Source organism: Mercenaria mercenaria, chromosome 5, assembly GCF_021730395.1.
Source record: "Mercenaria mercenaria strain notata chromosome 5, MADL_Memer_1, whole genome shotgun sequence".
Lineage (NCBI taxonomy): Eukaryota > Metazoa > Mollusca > Bivalvia > Venerida > Veneridae > Mercenaria > Mercenaria mercenaria.
Window position 1 is genome coordinate 7968006 of NC_069365.1, and position 21179 is coordinate 7989184.

The window sequence follows — 21179 nt, forward strand, 5'->3', positions numbered from 1 at the left end:
CCCTCCTGTCCCGTCATCGCACAATCAAAGAAGAAAGCGTAGTGGCCAACTATAAAAGGTATGAACACTAAACATGCAGTGTAGCTCGGAACAATACGGTCATAGCCTCTATTAATAAAATGTCGGAGATGGCTATGCCCTAGAATTTCACGAAGTTTGAAAATCAAGTCTCCATAAACATTTTGTTGTGAAATACCTTGTTGCAGAAGAGTCTTCCGATTACATGTACTATTCAATTTAATCACTTATTCTGAATTAGGTTGATAAAATTTAGCAAACGGTTTTAGAAGTTTATGATAACGGTAGCCTTGACTAAGAAGCTTTCTTGTAATAGCAATACTATGTAGATTGAAGTCTTAAACATGACTACATGCTCTGACAACTCTTATTAGCTGTGAAATATAAACCCTATAGAAGTGGCACGGGGTACATCTCCATCAAGGTGGGGGAAATTGACAATATCAAAATTAAAGTCAGCTTTCTTATCATATATTTTTGTACCTATGATCCCATTATTTATGGAGAGATGAAAATCTTAAAGCGAATTAATGGTATCATCATTGTTAGATATATTTTATTGAAGTTCGCTAAGGTATGTATTAGCAACCATAGTAGCTAACTTGGAGCAAAGTACGGGTTATCAATGTTTAATATATCGTCCAGATAGTGTGAAGTACTGTTAAAGGCATTGATGACATCTAGCTGCGTATCTGGCGATAAACTTAACATAAACTATTTTTCAAAGCAATATAAAAACAAGTCTGCGACAAGTGGTGCGCAATTTGTTCCTATGAGAATACCATTAACTTGAAAACAGTATTCCCAAACCTTACAAAAATGTTGTCTGATAATAAAGAGATGGTCTGACAAACATCGTCACAAGTCCACATTTTGTAACGTTGAACGACACTTCTAGTGAAAAATGTTTTGTAATAATTACAAGCCGAAACATGCATTTCTCTCGAGCAAATATTCTTTGGATAAGAACAATCAGTTTGTCTTTAATACGATTATACAATAGAGTAGTATATACCGTAGAGAAATCATATGTAGTAATAGAGTTATTAGATTGGGGTAGATGTCGGTCGGGCGGGCGGCGGCGGCGGCGGCGTCAAACTGGTGTTTCCGGTCAATAACTTTTGTTTCGGTAAAGATATTTGAATAAAACTTGGTATGTATGTAGCTTATATCAAGACAAAGGCTGGGATTGATTTTGGGGTTTCTGGGGTCAAGGTCAAGGTCACTGTTTCTTAAAATAGAAAAAGGGTTTCCGGTCAATAACTTAACTTAGGAATGAGCTATCATGATGAAACTTGGTGTATAGAAAACTTATATAAAGTTGTAGCTTGGGATTGATTTTGGGGTTTCTGGGATCAAGGTCAAGGTCATTGTTACTAAAAATAGGGTAAGGGTTAGGTTAGGGTTAGGGTTAGCATATCTTCTACATGCATGGAGGGATTTTGATGAAAGTTGGCACCATTGTTCACCATCATGAGACGGAGTGTCATGCACAAGAACCAGGTCCCTAGGTCTAAGGTCAAGGTCACACTTAGAAGTCAAAGGATACAAAAATGAAAACTTTGTCCGGAGCATATCTTCTTCATGCATAGAGGGATTTTGATGTAACTTGGCACAATTATACACCATCATGAGACGAAGTGTCTTGCCTAGTTCCCTTCTTTAGAATTACTTCCCTTTGTTGTTACTATAAATAGCTTATATTGTAACTTTTTCATTACTAGACGTAGGGAAAAATCGAGATCACTTTTCTGCAGTACAACATGCATGTTACATCCAATTTTGAGGTGTATTTTGACCAATCTCTACCTGGTAAGGATTTCTGTGTGGACTTACAATTTTTATGCCCCCGAAGGGAGGCATATAGTTTTTGAACCGTCTGTCTGTCGGTCTGTCCACAATTTTCGTGTCCGGTCCATATCTTTGTCATCGATGGATGGATTTTCAAATAACTTGGCATGAATGTGTACCACAGTAAGACGACGTGTCGCGCGCAAGACCCAGGTCCGTAGCTCAAAGGTCAAGGTCACACTTAAACGTTAAAGGTCATTTTTCATGATAGTTGGGCGTGTCCGGTCCATATCTTTGTCATCGATGGATGGATTTTCAAATAACTTGGCATGAATGTGTACCACAGTAAGACGACGTGTCGCGCGCAAGACCCAGGTCCGTAGCTCAAAGGTCAAGGTCACACTTAAACGTTAAAGGTCATTTTTCATGATAGTTGGGCGTGTCCGGTCCATATCTTTGTCATCGATGGATGGATTTTCAAATAACTTGGCATGAATGTGTACCACAGTTAGACGTTAAAGGTCATTTTTCATGACAGTTGGGCGTGTCCGGTCCATATCTTTGTCATCCATGGATGGATTTTCAAGTAACTACGCATGAATGTGTGGCACAGTAAGACGACGTGTCGCGTGCAAGACCCAGGTCTGTAGCTCAAAGGTCAAGGTCACACTAAGACGTTAAAGGTCATATTTCATGATAGTGCATTGATGGGCGTGTCCGGTCCATATCTTTGTCATTCATGCATGGATTTTAAAATAACTACACATGAATGTGTGGCACAGTAAGACGACGTGTCGCGCGCAAGACCCAGGTCCGTAGGTCAAAGGTCCTAAACTCTAACATCGGCCATAACTATTCATTCAAAGTGCCATCGGGGGCATGTGTCATCCTATGGAGACAGCTCTTGTTTTTTGTATTTTTTTTTTTTTTTTAAGATTAACTTCCCTTAGTTGTTACTATAAATAACTTATATTGTAACTTTTTTATAATTGACCGTAGGGAAAAACCAAGACCACTTTTCTGTGGTACAACATAGTTGTTACTTTATAATTTTAGGTGTATTTTAAGGTATCTCTACCTGGTAAGGAGTTTTTTGTGGACTTAGAAAAACAAAAGAATTACAATGATTACTAAACAACCACAAAATTAAAATTACATCTGCAAATACAGGTGCTAGAGTAAAGAAATTTGCTGTCACGGGCGTATATTGTGACATTCTGACACTCTTGTTTATTTTTATGGAAAGTGTTGAAAACCTGGTTTCGTGGCATTGCCGCGTTTCTTGCTATATGAATTTTGTCAAGTACGTCTCTGCTATTCTTAACTGACCAGAATAGATTTATACCAGATTTCTCATACACTTTATCACTGTACTTTCTCAGATTGTTTTCAGATTGTTTAAATATTTTTGAATAGAATCGATAACACGTTTATTACGAAATATGCTAGGTATATCGATAAAATCAACACATTTATTGAGATAAGAAATCTTAAGAAAGTTCATTTATGATCATATTCTGCAATAATATGGGGTCGAGGTACGTGTTGAGTATAACTTTGAATAAGATAAGCTGCAGTATAGAAAGGACTGTACGAATAACAATCTTGTGGGCTTCCTCGTTAAGTAGTCTGAGGGAATGAATAGATAAAGAAGTTAGACAGTCTGCAATAGACAACATTATTCGTGATTTACGTTTAGTATTACCATTTCTTCTAACACAATGAGACCTAGATTTATGTTTATGAATATTCATAATCGAAAAAAGGTCAGTATCTGGATCTGCAGAGATGTTCCCTTCCTGATATATAGATCTATTATCGTTTAAGCTTAAAGGAAATGGAGTTGGCATTTTTTTTATCCATTTGAATTCTGAGATTTTACTTCTCATCAACAGACTCAATCAAACCGAATCTGCTATTATACTTATTGGTTGCATTCTTTGCTTCCAAAGGATCTTTTTACAGATTTTATTTATAACCAACCGTTGCATCTTGCCTTTTACCAAATCATCACGGAGAACATACGCCTCGCCGGGAGATCGAACTCATGGGTTAAGTGGGCGGGTATCTATGCTTGTAAGTTTTTGCTTTTTGAGAGTTGTCATTCTTTGCAAACACATTTCTACAATCAAACGCATCTGTGAAATAAAACTCTTGTTATTAGTATAAACAAAACTTCCATTAAATTCGCATTTGTAAAAAACATTTTCGGTTATTCGAAGGTTTAGCAATCAATTTCTAAGACTTTGTTTAATGTGCTCTTCATTTTGAAAAAATAAGGTTCTATCTATAGCTTTTGTAGAATTTTTATTGTAACAACCATTCTTAACACAAAACTGTGATTTTCACTTATTTATTTCTTAAAAACTAGCTAGACAAGAAAACCCCATGACTAAACAAAAATAAACCATACAGCAGTATAACATATTTTCACTTTTGATTTCATCCAGATACTGAAATTCAATGATGGAATGATGTACTTGCTATTGTAAAAACAACTTGATAAGATTCTTCAAAAAAAGTGCTCGATATTTGCCATCTACTTTCAACCACCTTCTTTGCTTTTCAGCCATAGTTCTTCGGGTTAACGATATCCTTTATCAGTTTCACATTAGATTAGCTAATTTAGTTACTGCCAAATCCTGTTCGACAAAAATTGTGTTTTTCATTGTTTGAATTTGTGTTTTTCTTTTGAAAGGTAGCACATTAAAGTTTAATGTTTACTGGAAACGTTTATGGTAAAAGAAAAGTTGCACAGTACCATCTTCTGTTGTTGAAACTAACTCACCAGTCAAAATCAGTGACTCAAAGTGAACATGGTTCACTATATGGCTGTCTGACGGGCATCAATAAAACGCTAATATTTTTTATATTCACTGTTCATGCAGCAACTTTCACAAGCGTTTGCAACTGACCCAGACTAGAGAAATGTCACACGAAAGGTGAATTTATTCACATTCTATAAGATTGTTATCAGATTACGGTCAGGCGCCTGGCTATGTAGTCAGATTGGCATATTACGCTATCAAAAACGCAGATGGTAGGTTTATAGTTGTACTAGCAGATAGTTTGATACAAATTTATGCCTGCAGGTTCGTTTCCACTTTGTAATTCAGGTATATTTTTCTGTTTGTAAGTATAAAATTGTACCCGAAGGATCTTACTTCTTTTGACCAAACTGCTACGTCATAAATTACTGCAGGGCGCTTAGCTATATAGTTGGACCTGAATGTTACATTACCAAATACCATTCACAAAACAATGAATTATTCAATGATATATGATAGTATATTAACCGTTTTATAATCGCTGTACATATTTCATAGAAAGAAATAGTTTTTTCTAGGAATATCGGTTATTGCATTAACGCGGAAGTCATCCGATCACCGCTTACGTTTTTATTTTGTTCATAATGATACACGATTTTACTTGCTTAAACCAATGCAACATTTGCAAACTCGAATGCAATTACTCAAAAAAATATATATATACATTTGTTTATACGAGTACAACGTTTACGTTTTCATTTCTCCTTTGTATTGACAATCAGTTATTAGTTTTGCCCACGGGTTTACAATAATAAGTATGCTATTTGTACGAACAAAGAAGAAAACAAATATGCATTTGAATATTGTGAATGTTGCTCGGCAAACATGTCATAATGTCCTTCTTCATTATAAGGTTTTTTATAAAATATGTTAGAGGGACAAAAAATGGTGTCTACTTTGACTGATGAACAGCGTAAAGTGGTGGTTTGTTTACTTAATACGTTACTGTTTTATCTGATTAGCCAGGATATACCGATCTTGTTCAGCATGATGTAAAGAATGGCCAATACAATGCCATATTTAGAACCATTTTAAATAACGATAAAATAGTTACAAAGATGAATGAAATGAACAATATGAACCTTCAGCGAGGTAATATTAATATTCTTCTTTTGGTATCATTATTTAGAAGAGAGATACCTCAAAAATACTTCAAGATTCATTATGATTTTTAGGAACTAAAACATAAATAAAATGAACATATAACTTATCATCACACGAAATGTTTGAGTGTAATACTGGTCGGTCCGCTACATTAAACTAGTAATCGTTAAAATGGATAAGTACATTTTTGACAGAAATGTTAAATAAACTGATAAACTGTTGTTAATTCTGTATCAATAATTGTAAAACAATATCCTTCTTAAATTGAACATGATTATGTTTTATTAACTGAAAAAAAAGACAGAAAACTTCAAGGACATAATAAATATAATAAAGGACAAATATATAGATTTCGCAGTACCGAACTTCTTTTCTTCGAAACATTACAAATTAATATCCGTTTTATGAACAATGTAGACTTCAGAAATACACCAAAATGTTATATTTAACCTGTTTAAGAATTTATGAGGTTCTTTCAGCTATTATTGATTATTGATTAGTTTCATCGATTAAATTTTTCTAGGAATATAGTTTATATTTCATAAAAGCGGAAGTCAATTGTACCAGCAATCTGATCACAAACCGCAGAAGAGCCATCCATACAATCAAGACTATTAGAAGATTTAGGTATGTATTGTTTTGCTTTTATATTGTAATGAACAGTAATTTTCTTGAACATTGCATCAAATTTATTTGACCCGATATGAAATTTCAGCAGTAATTGTTTAAGTGCTAGTTATTTCGAAACAAGTTTGAAAATTTCTCTATCACACAACATTGTGTTTTTATAAGGTAAGCACTTGTATGTTGTTTTGTTGCGGACTTGTTTGCGTTTTAAAAATGCTTGATCAATTGAAAAGTCAGCATCGAAATATTTTTCATTGATAAAAAATGGCGGTGTCTTGGAGAACGGATCCATAACCGAAGACCCAGTGTCTGCAATTTTAGACAAACCGTAGGGTTTTCACTGAATCAGAAGAAGGTCATCTACTGATATTATTTGTACAATTCCAAAAACGTATCAAATATTTGAAGTGAAATTCGATTATTTTTATATCATGATCATGACTTACAATGTGTAACTATTGTTATTGTAATATATGTAAGAGATTCGCCTTCACTGTCTTAAAATATAGGAGCATAATTTTGGTTAAAGAGTGAGTTTTGGTGCTAGTAAACCATTTTAAACTCCCGCTCACTGACCGTTCCAAGTTGGTGTCCCTCTGTTTTTCTTCGTTTATGTTTGTTTCCGGTAATAATCTTTGCATTATCGTGTGTTCAGTCTGGCGTTGTGAAGTGTGTACATTTGCATATACTCCTATTCCATGTGGAGTGCTGTATGGACGGTTGCGTTCTTTGAATGTGCCTATTCCTAATGGCCTTTCGTTCTTGTTTTGAGGTCGTTGTACAGCGAGTCGCCATTTTGCTTGGCTATAGTTTAAATTGATGGTTTTTTCTTAGACTTCCATGAATCAAAAAGCTTTTTAATTTAACTATAAGTTATATCAAAATAACGGCCAAAATATATTAATAGGGATACAAAATGTATGCAAGACCTTGGAACATTTAACATTGCTGCTTGAAACTGTTTTGTTGAGCTGATTGAATTCAGGTATGAATTTCTTTTGTTTTAGTTTATTGTTGGTAACAGAGATTCCAGATGTAAGAATGGGTAAAGCAAAAGCAGTAGACTGAATTATTATGTTACCCATTTTAGAAACAACTAAATTATTAGTGTCACCCACACTGTGACCGATCTTAATACGGCACGAAATCATGTGTGTTTCGCTTTGTTTGTTATTCCAGAAATAGAGTTTGGTAGAGTATAGTATAAAACCTGACAGATTGAATATTGTTGTCGCCATTCTCAACCATAATATGGGGAAAAGTGATAAAAGCGTTCTTATTTTATACATCGTAAATAAAACCAAATACATATTGAACTATGTCTACATAGGAATAGGTATTGCATATCAATATAATTTCATAAATGTAACAGGCAAAAGTTGTCATTCTTTGCAAACAAAGCTGAAAAACACCTCAAAGTTTCTGTTATTGATCTAGACAAACTTACATATAAATCACATTTGTAAATAATTTGGAGTTATTTGAAGGGACTTAGAAATCAATTTCTACATTTAAGCGTGTTTCTATCTTTGAAATCTTGAGGTTCTATCTCTAATCTAGTATGTACTGTTAATTAGATAAATCACTCAATCTACAGGTTCTAAAACTTTTACAATAGCAAGTCACATAATTATGGTAAACTGTAATTCAATACTCGTCAATGACCTGACAGAACACTATCGAAAACCGACATGCTCTTGATAGTGTTATAAGGTTAAGGTTAAGCAGACTTAAGTATTATTTCATTATCATATATATTCTATACAAAGTTGACAATGTTCACAGAACTGTCATGCATAGCTATACCAATTTCGGAGTATAATTTCTTACCACATTTTGAAAAAATATCCTATAACTGACATAAAATGTTATTGATATAGGTCTACTTTTTGTTATTGTGCTCTGTTTTTCTTTCTGTCCTCCGCCTATCCTATAAACTATTTAATGGAAAATTTGATAGTCGTTTTGTTAGAAACCGCTGCTCCGATCTGAAAAAAATCTTTACACATTTTTACCAAAATTGCGCAAGTTATTCGAATTTGACAAAAACATGGATTCCAAGCTGAAAATGGAAAAGTCTCCGGAACTTTGAAATAATTTCACACAAGCTTTCCTTTCAAAAATATGCCACCATAGCTGAAAAGAGAAACTTCTTCCAACAACATATCCTAAAACGGTGGTCTTATTTTGAAATAACTTTAAAGTACTGTTTCTTAAGTGATTCTCTATCAGAATTAATAAGGCCATCGTAATTTGTCAATATTTCTGCGTCCACAGACTAGTTTTCCCCAGATGGCTCTCTGATTTATTGAAAATCATGGTCAACAGAGTGCGTGGTCACTTGTAAGTATATAGTGGAATCATTGGAAAATATTCTCTTTCTGAACTGCTGACCACAATTTAAGATGATTTAACACAACTTCGGTGACACTTTACGAGCCAGAAGATATCTTTAAACAGACACTATATCCTCAAAAGCCTTGGTCGAATTTTTATTTGATTTGTAATTTCACATAAATTTGTCTTGAGTTACCATCTATTCAGTTGGTAAAGCCATCTTGATTCATCAAAAATGCATTTTAGCTTATTGTAGTAGCTGGTCTTCCATACTAGGCACTATGAAAAACTTTAACAATCTTTTCTTCTGAATCTGCAGGTCATTTTTCGTGCCGATGATGGCACTCTACCAGAATTGTTACAAGTTTGAGCTATAAAACGCAGGGTCATTAGGGTCAGCATGGTCATCTTGTTCTATATACGTCCTTTAGAATATCATACATGGTTTTTCATTGCTAACAGTTGGTGAAGGGATTATTTTCAGAGTATTCGCGACTTCTAAATATAAAATATCATAGAAGCGTCATTGTCGTACCAATTGTTGTTAAAATCTCTTTTTCTTTTAAATTTAAAGCTAGCAGTATTAGAATTTGATGTTTTGTCAACGAAATAGTGGTACATATGATCATTATAATAACCACGGACACTTTAAGGCTCATAATACCTTTGTTCATAACCTAGCTGCCACATTTTATTATGAATATAAAATATATTGATTTTTTGTTATAACATATTTTCAATAATTGTTTTCTCAGAAGTATGAATATTAATTAACATAGTACACAGTTTTATTGAATGCACTATTTTGATTACCTCCCTTTATAGCTCTAACTGTATAAGTTCGTGCGCAATATTTCAAATTGTGCCTTTTTAACCATGTAATTATGAGAACCATCTATTTAGAAATTTTATCATTTGTTTTTGATATAAATTCAAAGCCTTATGGGACTTTAAGGTCTAAGTTTTTCTGCGCTCAAATTTAAAACACATAAAAACCATTTACATAAAACATATTAAGTAAGTCCGCCTGCTACATTACATGACTTATAAATAAATTGTTCCAATAATTAAATAATTACATAGAATAAATTTACTTCTAGGAATCAAGTAATATATAGGAACAGGGTTATCTGTATAATTTTGTTTTTGTTTGTGCCAACTCGTGAGATAATTGGCAATGCCACGGATCTTTTTAAAGTTGAACTATATTCTAAAAACTAATGCGCGTAAGATGATATCAATAAGTAGTCATAAAATCAGTTCAAATTTACTGTTAACTCTACATTGTACACACAAAAATAGGTTAAAAATTGATTTGAAAACTGAGCAACTAAGCAAAATAATCGCACACTCATTTGGTTAAATCTGTTCATAAGAGGTAATATAATGTGCAACGAACGTCACGACCCTATCACCGGGAAATCTAATATTGGACACCAAAAGAATCGGATCGGCATATTACGCTATCAACAGGCGAACAAAACACAAAAAGTACTTGCATGCGCGTTTCTAGTTTGTACCTGGAGATATATATTTTCTTCCTGTAAAAATTTAACTATACCTGGAGGTACAATTATTGTATCTGTCTACTTTTGACCCAAATGGTACATCATAAATTACTACAGGGCGACTAGCTAACCAGTCGGACTTGCGTTTTCCATGTTATATAATGGTATTTAACTGTCTTTAAAATTTTATTATCGCCCTGCGGAATGCAGTTGTATCGTCCGATTACAAACCAATCTGTGAGAAGAGACGACGCAAAAAAGCAAATCAATAAATAGCAGACTTGGTTTGACTGTGTTTGTTTATAGGGGTACTGAAATGCGCAACATCCCTCGAGCCCGACTTCAGCGAAAATTTATACAGCTGCATTGAATACATTAAAACATCAGTAAAAGAACCTTATGTTTTACAGTTCATAACAACATGAGTAAATCGCTGAGCTACGAAGATCTTGGAAGCGATGACGTTGTGGTTGACGTTTGTCCATTTTGTGCAACTAAGGATAAAATCGAGCAAGCGAATCATTTCTGTTACGACTGTGGCGTGTTTGGAAGGTACATCTATGACAACTGCACAGAGAACCATGATATCATTACAGCGTCAGAAGACCACGATGTTAGGACCTTTTCTGGCGAAACCAATATCAGGAGGTAATATATTTGGCATCAGCGTGCTCTTCAATTTGTTATGTTGTTAGCAGCTTTGCTAAATTCTTCTTATACTAATGCTCAAATGAAAAGACAAATTTCTGAAGTGCGTTTCTTTTGATGCATTTCTTAAGAGAAGGAGCACTTATGGTTGGCATTTTAAACTTGACTGAGCAGGTATGGCTACATAAACACCGGTTTGATGCATTCATAAAATTAGTACCAACTTCTTCGGCTGCGTAAAAAATAGATCGGTCAACATATTTTTCGAAATAAGTAAATATGCACATTAAGAGACCAAACAGATTTTCCATCAGTGCTATATCAAACATCTGCAACATGATGCTAAAACAGATTCTCTTGAAGGCCAGAATATTGTATATGCGCTAGAAGGAATCTTTTACTACGTTCAATCTTGTACAATCATAACGTTCGATTGGCCGCGCATGTTTACATTCATTATATGAGATAAATGCATTTTCCACAAAAAGCGAATCAATCACGCAAGGTAAGAACGTTCGATGCGCAAATAATCGTCTTTAATGGACGCTTTTATCGTTTAAAGTTTCAATATTAACATATAACAGCACTAGAGCACTATGAATTAAAATGGAAATAGAAACAGTTTAGTTTATGCTTTTTACACAAGGATTGGAAGTAAAATAAATTATGGACATATTATGTAAACTATATGTTTAAGTTGATAAAATATCGTTAGATATATATGAACAAAAGCTGAATATGTCTATGAAAGATAAGAGGAGATTGGAAAAGTAGTGGCAACAGTGGCGGGCTATCCATACTATACCTCAGTCAAGAAATTACTATATGAGACCTTTTAGGCGCAAAAGCCACTCAGAAAATGTATTTTCGCAGCGTTCTTTAGGTACAGAGCGTTTCCAGCTGCGCTGCGCATTTCAAAGCGGTGCCCCCTTAAGCATGAGTTTATGTATGAATTCAACCAAAAGTCACAAAGGGAGAGATCAGGACTATATGGTGGATGAGGTAATTATTTTTTGGTTGGGTTTAACGACGCACCGACACAATTATAGGTCATATGGCGACTTTCAAGCACTGATGGTGAAGGAAGACCCCAGTTGCCCTTCCGTGCATTATTTCAATACGAGCGGGCACCTGGGTAGAACCACCGACCTTCCGCAAGCCTGCTGGATGGCTTTCTCACAGGAAGAATTAAAGCCCCGAGTGAGGCTCGAACCCACATTGATGAGGGGAAAGTGATTTGAAGGTCAGAGACCACCAATTCAAAAACGTACAGGGAACTTACTGGGAATGAGGTAAGTGTTTACCTGGGAATAAGTTAACGTATTTGCGTTCTGTCTTGTAAGCAATCCCATGAGGTGATTATTTTTTTCAAAATTGATATTTTTCACTGCATTTACAGTATTTTATTATACATTTTGAAAAAATTTGCTACATTTTATGTGTATTGAAAAACAATTATCAAACGAATTTCTCCCGCCATGCCAATGATGAAAACAGGGGCTCATCTCATTCACACGAAAATAACTTAAATAAAGTATCACTATTCATATGTTTTTCATCCGATATTTTGGTAGAACCAAGATAGTTCTTGAAAAACTTGTAATTAGATATACATGTTTCGATGTATGGAAGGCCGTACACGTCATGATGTTACAATGTAAGTCTATGGGAAAACAGGTGGTGGTTTCTAACCTGAAATCAGCGACCTTAACCACTCGGCCCCGAAGGCAACCTCAGTGTAATTCTCCTTGAGTTATCCCTGTACAACTACTGACTGATGGGCCGGAGCGTGTTCATGTAGCAGCACTTGGGCATTTTGCTGTGTAGTGGTCGAGAACAGTAGAGAGAATTTTCTTTGTAAAATGTACCAGGAACACTACTGTGTTTAGGGACAGGAACTCGATTCATAATTCCATCGAAATCAAAGAACAACGCATATATAACCCGCATGACTCTGCTGCTCCACCGAGCAATAACGCGCCTCTCGTTATTTTCACTTACCCACATTTTATTGTTATACCCCCACAAAACGAAGTTTGGGGGAGTATATAGGAGTGAGCGGTCGATCGGTTGGTCGGTCGGTCTGTCCGTTGGTTTTCATGGTTTCCGGATTATAAATCATGACGGCTTGATCGATTTACATAATTTTTGGTACACAGGTGAAACATCAGAAAATACAGATAAAGTTCGAATTTGGGGTCAGACCCTAAACAGTTGAACGGTTTCCGGATGGTAACTTGAGAACGCTTGGGCTTAAGATCATCATAAAATAAAGGTCAAGTTTGACTTTGACGTCTGTAGGTCAAAGGTCAAGGTCACAGTGACTCGGAACAGTTAAATGGTTTCCGGACTATAACTTGAGAACGCTTGGGCCTAGGGTCATAAATTTTGGTACACCGGTGTAACATCATAAAATACGGGTCATGTTTGACTTTGAGGTCAGTAGGTCAAAGGTCAAGGTCACATTGACTCGGAACAATTAAACGGTTTCCAGATGATAACTTGAGAACGCTTGGGTCTAGGATCATAAATTTCTGATCACATGTGTAACATGATAAAATACAGGTCAGATTTGACTTTGAGACTAGTAGGTCAAAGGTCAAGGTCAAAATAACACGAAACAGTTAAAAGGTTTCCGGATGATAACTCGATAACGCTTGGACCTAGGATCATGATAATTGATAGAGAGGTTGGTTATGACAAGCAAATGTTCCATATTGATTTTGAGGTCAGTAGGTCACAGGTCAAGGTCACGGTTACCCGGAAAATTTAAACAGTTTTCGTATAATAACTTCAGAATGCTTGGGACTAGGATCACGAAACTTAATAGGAAGGTTGGTCATGACCAGCAGATGACCTGTATTGATTTCGATTTCCAAAGGTCAAAGGTCAGATTGACCCGGAACTTTTAAACCTTTTTAGGACAATAACTTGAGAACGCTTGCGCCGAGGATCATGGAATTTGATAGGGAGGCTGATCATGACCAGCAGATGACATCTATTGATTTTGAGGTCATTAGGTCAAAGGTCAAGCAAGTTCAGCTTTGACATTGGCTTAGTTCTGTGACACGGCCATATTGTGGGAGTATAAACCGTTACTCCTGTGACTCTAGTTTTCATTATTGTCAGTCTCAAAAAATACAACTATGTCTCATCATCTTTAACAATTTCATTGATACGCCGAGAATCCTTGTTTTAATATTTTACGAGCATGGCGGAAGCTTTTTCTACCCTCTCCCTCTTTTGCTCAGGGGTTAATAAATGCGACATCCAAAGTGCACAACCTTATGCAGGTTTACCCAATCTTTTAAAATCAGAAAAAAATACTGTCGAATTAAGGTCCGACATTTCCCCTATCTGCTCCACTGTGCATCTTGTATCTTTCTCGATTATCATTTCACAGCATCAATGTCTTTGTCAGACACAGCAGTCAGAGAGCGCCCAGAACTGACCTCATATTTAGTTCTGGTTCTTCCCGCATTAAGGCGAGATACCCATCGGGCAATAGTACGGTATGGCAGCGCACTGTCCCCGTACACTTTGTCAAAATTGGATTTAATTTTTAATGTAGCGGTGCCAAGCAGTCCGCGTATTTTACAATACTGCCTCCAATATTGAAGTCTGTCATAAACGTTTCGAGGAGTATGGCCATATGAACACATTTTGCGGGTGTCTCTAAATTGTTTTTCGTACTTTTAGACCGTGTAAATGTTGAGTTCTGCTCAACCCGGGACTAGAGGGTGTGTACGGAAGCATGCATTTCCACTACCGTCCATAGAAAAGGCTAAATCAAACCGAGCCTATAACATTTTCGTTTTTGTCGTATTGAGCGGCCTGTGGAATTATCACAGCGGCGTTGTTTGTGTCGTCTGGCGGCCGTACAAAGTCTCCCCGTACTTTCAATCAGTTATATTAAGATCTTCTCAGATCGTTCAGCACGACGTTTATGTCGTGTTATTGGTACTGTTTAGTTTCTAAGCATGAACATTTCGGCCTGGGTGGTTCCAATACCCCCGCTTTTATGGCTTTGGATACTGCATAATCACCCCTTGGATATGGTGCCTGCTTTATATTTTTGTCTTTTGGAATTCCAGTGATATGCAGACTCCATAACTTCAGATCCCCTTTCTAAATTCCAGTTTGTTTAGTTCTGCCAATTGTTTTTACGTTTAGGGCAAACCCGTTATTTTAACTGGGGACCATACGCCGCTTTTCATGGAATTACACGCTAGTGTATCATTGAAGGTTCCATGTGCCCCGCCGTATGAACACATTTGCGGATGTCTCTAAACTGTATTTTTTGTACTTTAAGCATCTGTAAATGTTGAGTTTGCTCAACCCGGGATTAAAGGGCGTGAACGGTAGCATGCATTTCCACTACTGTCTATGAACAGGCTCAATCAAACCGAGCCCGCAACATCTTCGTTTTTGTCGTGTTGAGCGCACTGTGGAGTTGGATTTAACGTCGTACCGACACACGATAGGTCATATGGCGACTTCCCAGCTTTAATGGTGGAGCAAGAACCACCATGTGCCCCTCCGTGCATTATTTCATCACGAGCGGGCGGCACCTGGGTAGAACCACCGACCTGCCGTAAGCACTTTAATTAAATGCAGAGGATTAGTGTATTATAAACTCAAGCAGACGATTAGCCCACTGACCTATAAATTAACACGCTTTATATACGAGACAGTGTTCTTCTTGCCGGGTGACGGATTTTTCATTGAAGATTTTACATCAATGCAATTCGAAAATTAATTAGCTGTACTAAAATATTCAGAATTTAGGAAAAGTAAAAGTTCGGATATTTGTTATTTTTATGATACTTGGAAATTTATTGAGAAAGGAATCTATTATATTGCCGAATACAATATTACCTAACTCTCGGTAAATCTGTAAAAGTTATTACTATTCTAGTCTAAGAGCAAAATCAAAATATTTCATGCTCAAATGATTTGACTATTACAGTATATTTTAATTTGCGACACGGTAATCAGTTATATGTGTATTCCCTAAAAGTCTGAACGTCCCTGCTATAATTAGTGACCTTAAAAATGTGTTTCAGTTCTATTCCCTATGTTATCATAGTTTGATAGCTATTACAAAATGTATGATTGTTTTGTAATTGTGCGTATGTGTCTACACGCGCATCTGTGCAGTCTGATAATGAAGTCTGCATTATTCATATTTAGTCATCAGATTCACAATGAACATGGAAATTTGGCAAGGATATGGTTACACCGTTGTAAAAAACAACCGAAAAAGACATTTACTAGTTTAACACGCCCAATAGAAAAGGGACTTTGCTGATCTCAGACCTGACAGAATCAATACCTTTCAAGACAATCCGTCCTCCAGTATTTACAATGCTTTGATTCTATTGAATTACTGTGTGCCGTAAAGATGGAGAGTATCTTATCATGACAGATGCAGATAATAATCATGATCATATTTAATGGTCAGAAAACAAATGTCGCGGTATTTTAGAAAAGAAGTATAATTCCTTGTCTTTTTATTTTCAAAAGAAACGATCTTCATTATCTGTATCATCTGTCATGTTACAGACTGTACTTAAAATAATTATGCTTCTCTACTGAATTTCAGAGAAAATCTGGATGAATTCAATGATATTGAAATGCGTCACAGAGCAGAGGTTGAACAGCTTGAACAAGAAAAAGATGAAGATATAATGGAATTTAAAGAGCAAATAAATCAGCTATCGTTAGAAAACACAAAGAACCGCGCAGAGATTACACACCTGAATCAACAAAAAGAAAAACAAGACATTAAAATTGGAAAACTAGTCCAAGAAAAAAATGAACAATACGACCACTTTAAGATGCAATGGGAACATCAGATGGGTAAAGTTGATGAAATATATCGTAATGACACATGGGCTAGGGAGAATGAAATCCAAACTTACCAAAACGAAATAGAAAAGCTTGAAGAAGGAAAGCAGGAAATGATCATCAAATTTGAAGCTCAAGCGCATGAGCTGCTTGAGGAAAATGCAAACCTTCAGTCAGATGTCGAACGTCTTAATGAAGAAAAAGAAAAACTAGAGGCTAAAATAAGGAACTGATGCAACAGAAAGATGCACAATGCATCGAGCTTGCAAGGAAGAGACAAGACACGCGTGCTGAACTGAAGGACAAATACGCCGATAACATCGACACAAAAACAAAGGAGAATAAAGCTCTAGAAAACAAAATAAACACACTTGAAAAAGGAAGATTTGAATTCAAAACACAATTTGAACAACAAATGAATACATTGCGAAGTGAAAATGAAAACATTCAGTCAAACATAAAGCGCATCAGAGAAGAGAGAGATAAATATCGCGCTAAAACTGAGGAACTTTTTGAAGAACGTGAGGAACAATGCGCTATATTTACTGACCAATGGCAAGAGGCAAAAATTGAAAATGCAACAGAAACACAAAGTAAAGACAGAGAAATCAGACTGCTCCATGTCGATATGCAAAATCTGAAAGAAAAGAAGCATGAAAGTGCCAGAAAGTTTGAAAAGCAACTAAGCGATCTAACTTCTGGTAATAAAAATCTGAAATCTGAGATTAAACTGCTGAAAAAAGAAATAGAAGAGATGGATTTTAAGATTAAAGAACTGCATAAGATTCATGAATCAAATGGGTTGTCACAGAAGAAACTTGACAATGAAAATCAAGCCATGGCTACGGAACTAAAAAGATGCAAAGTCGAAATCCAAAAAAAAAAAAAAAGAAAACCGGGAAGAGGAAATGAAAAAACAAGTAAGTGAACTTCGTGCTGATAACAGTAAGAACAAAGCTGATATTACGCGAATAAGAGAAGAAAGGAACAAGTGCCGAGTCACTATTGAAGAACTGAAGGGACAAAAAGATGCGAACAGGAAAATGCAGGAAGACCACAGAAAAGCTATGCATGCTCTGAAGAATAAATATGATGACAAGATACAAGCTAAGGATTACAAGATACAAAGTCTTCGCGTACAGAGGGACAACTTGCAGTCAATGCTTCAATCAAATGGTATCGTCGTTCAAATCAGATAAGGGAGAGGGGGATTACGACTCTATTATTCTCACTCTTTGAATAACATTTTCTATACCTTTTTTCCATTACCACTATACTGACATCGAGACTATCTGAATTTCAGATTAAGAATATATAAGACATTCATTTTGCATTGAACTTTGCATTTTTTTAAATATGTCTATGCACTAAATAATATCAAAGTAAGTCGGTATGTTTTATTGTCACAAGATATGACGTTAAAACTAAAGTGCAAACCAAGTATTTAAATTATATCGTTTAGATGCAAGAAACGGATAAATTCAAAAAGTGTTAACAATCAATATAGATATTATGATTCACCATTTAATTATATCGAAGACTAAAATTTAGTTTAGCTGATGTGCGTGCGAGAGTGCGTACGTGTGCGTGTGTGACTTCATAAAGCAAGACTGGTTTAGTTTGTTTGCCAACTACGTATTTAAAGTATATTGTGTCACTTTAAAGAGATCATATAATTGTTTCAAATAAGGCAAATTTGTTTATATTGATTTTCCTACTAGCATTTTCTGCATTTCACAAAAGTTAATTTAATAACGTACGGTTTGAAATACACTGCCGATTTTTAGTCGTTTACGAGTGTACGCAATATATTTTTGCCTTAGAAATAATGACTAGATATAATGCTAGAAGCACATTTAACAAATGCATTCTGAATGTTCGTACAGAAGGGCGAGAGAGTGAATATTGATATGAATGTTGACATCAGAGTTTAATGAATTCTGGCTGGAAATGTAGTGGCTTGGATCGCACAAATACACTTGTTGGATAGTAATGAGTAATAATGGAAACACTACACAAAAGAAAAGGCATTTGAACGATATGGAAACTCTTAAATCTTTTACAATTGTAATGAAAAAAATGATTGCATGAACATTTGATTTTAATCGTTCTTGTCGTGCTCGAGAACAAAATAAATGATCAGTGAATGGAACTTTAACATTACGTTAAAGGAAATCACGTACATATCAGCAAAATGTGAATCTGAGAAATATGTTAAACATTCCAACATGGACTTTATAATGGTCTGCGAGAGAATTGTTCATATTCATAAAAAAGACCTTTACATACCTTATTAACCCATGCCAGAAAATTTACAAAATGTTTTCTATTGCCTTTTCTTGAAAATGCAAGTATATCAGTTTCATGAGCTACAATCCCATACTATTTTACATGATCTTATTGTGTAGCATGCCGTGTAAAGTAAATTCCTTAATTCAGAGTATAGCTTTTATAAGTACATGTTACGTCTGTTTACATTTCATGTTTTCTTTCTCAATTGGTTCTACACATTTTCATAACATATTTGCTGAGTTGAATTGAATAATACATCTCAGGGGTTTATAAAACTTGATAGACATATAATACTTTATCTAAACTTTGTTGTCGACTCTGTGCATAGTTAGCTATAAAGTAAATGCATACGAATATTATGAGTCAGATTTGGAAAAGCAAGTATTGTAAAGTGTCCCATGACAAATATCAAAGCGCTGCAGAATAACATTTTAAAGTCTGATAGCTGAGCACCTTTCTTTATCCAAAAAGACCCATATTTGTTTAACTGGAACCATTTGAGCAAATCCAGGAGATCACTTGTGTGAAGTGTCATCAAAGTACATTCAGTGGTTTTGGAGAGATATTATTTAATAAAAGGGTTCCACCAAGAGGAGCAATATAGCCCGAAGGGTTACATCAGAGGATGGAATAAAGATTTAAACAGCTTTACTTTTGAAGCCCAAAGGACTGGAAAAACAAAGGGAAGAACTTAAAAAATTAAATCTAAGTACAAAAATCCTTACAAGGTACAGGAATGTCAAAATACACCAAAACATTGGAGTTACCATCCATATTGTACCTCAACGAAATGGTCTCGGTTTTTCGTACGGTCAATAATAAAAAAGTTTCAAAACAAGCTATTTATAGTAACAAAACGTGAAGTGATTAAAACAAAATATTGTAAGTGAACAAAAAAAAATCTGCCAAATAAGAACAACAGCACTGCAATTCAGAGCAATATACACAAAGAAAAGTCATGGATACCGTAAGTGTGACACTGATCTTGAAGCGTGTCATCCGAAACATGCGCATGTCGTCTAGGTTTGGTGAACATTTGTGTCAGGTTTCTTTGAAATCCTTCAAGTGGTTCAAGAGTAACAGAGCGGACTCGAAATTGCTACCGGACGGACGGACGGATACACGGAGTATAGCATAATACGTTCCTTCGGGCGTATAAAATATGACCGCGCCTTCTGGCAGCTATTTTTGACGGATTGGGAAAAAAACAACAATATTTGTAGAAAAATCACAAAAAAACTGTTTGAAATTATTTTAAAATCCGACTTTTATTCAACCTTTTGTACAGTTTTACACAAGAAGATTTTCTTAGTTTCTACTACATGCATATATGGAAAAGTGACCACATCCTCCTGGGCATTTTGTTTTTTGGAATTTCTTTATCAATCTTGGTAGAAGGTAACGCAAGGAACGTTTGTGTAAAATTAGTTTAGAAAAAATCTGACAAGCGTAATCACAGTCCTCACTATGAACACTTTGTGCTCAGGTGAGCTAAAACACATATCAGATAAATTGATAAATATACTCTAATTTGTTATTGAACACCTTGATATATGTCGAGTAGTTTTTACTTGTTGAAGTTTAAGACATACAAGTAAAACACCAACGTAACAAGAGCTCGTCGAACACGAAATGATCCCTTGATGCATTCAGTAATTGCACAAGGAACAGAAATATTTGTATATTTGTAAACAAAAATTCTACTGTTCTGATTCAATGTGACCTTGACTATTGACCTAAGGCCTTAAAAGTCAACACGGGTTATCTCCTGGTTATGATCAATCTCCCTATTAAGCTTCGTGATTCTAGGCCCAAGCTGTCTCGAGGTGTCGTCCGGAAAGGGTGTTACTGTTCCGGGTCAATGGGGCCTACATATCTCAAAATCTCATCTGCTTGTCTTGATGGATCTCTGTATTATCTTTCATGACCCTTGGTCCAAGCCTTCTCAAGTTATCTTCCAGAACCTGTTTAACTGTTCCTGGCCAATTTGACCTTATACTTTGACAAAATGACAAAATGAGCACCAAGAGAAGTAAAGAAGTTCTTCACATGTTTATGTATAGAGCAAATTCGATATTTGGTATCCCTTTGAAATCAAAACAAGAGCCATGTTAGACATGGCCAATCCCCCCACCGGGCATATTATAATTGAAGGCTAAAGTTCCTGGCAAGTTAG

General features: G+C 35.5%; 1 protein-coding gene across 1 annotated transcript; it reads left to right on the forward strand.

The window, feature by feature from the left end:
- The first annotated feature begins 6227 nt into the window (after positions 1 to 6227).
- On the forward strand, positions 6228 to 19307 carry LOC123558770 (uncharacterized). Its single transcript, XM_045350637.2, has 3 exons — positions 6228 to 6368; positions 10624 to 10861; positions 16467 to 19307. The coding sequence occupies exons 2-3, from the start codon at positions 10635 to 10637 to the stop codon at positions 16942 to 16944; spliced, it is 705 nt and encodes a 234-aa protein (XP_045206572.2). The 5' UTR covers positions 6228 to 6368; positions 10624 to 10634; the 3' UTR covers positions 16945 to 19307.
- The last annotated feature ends 1872 nt before the right edge of the window (positions 19308 to 21179 follow it).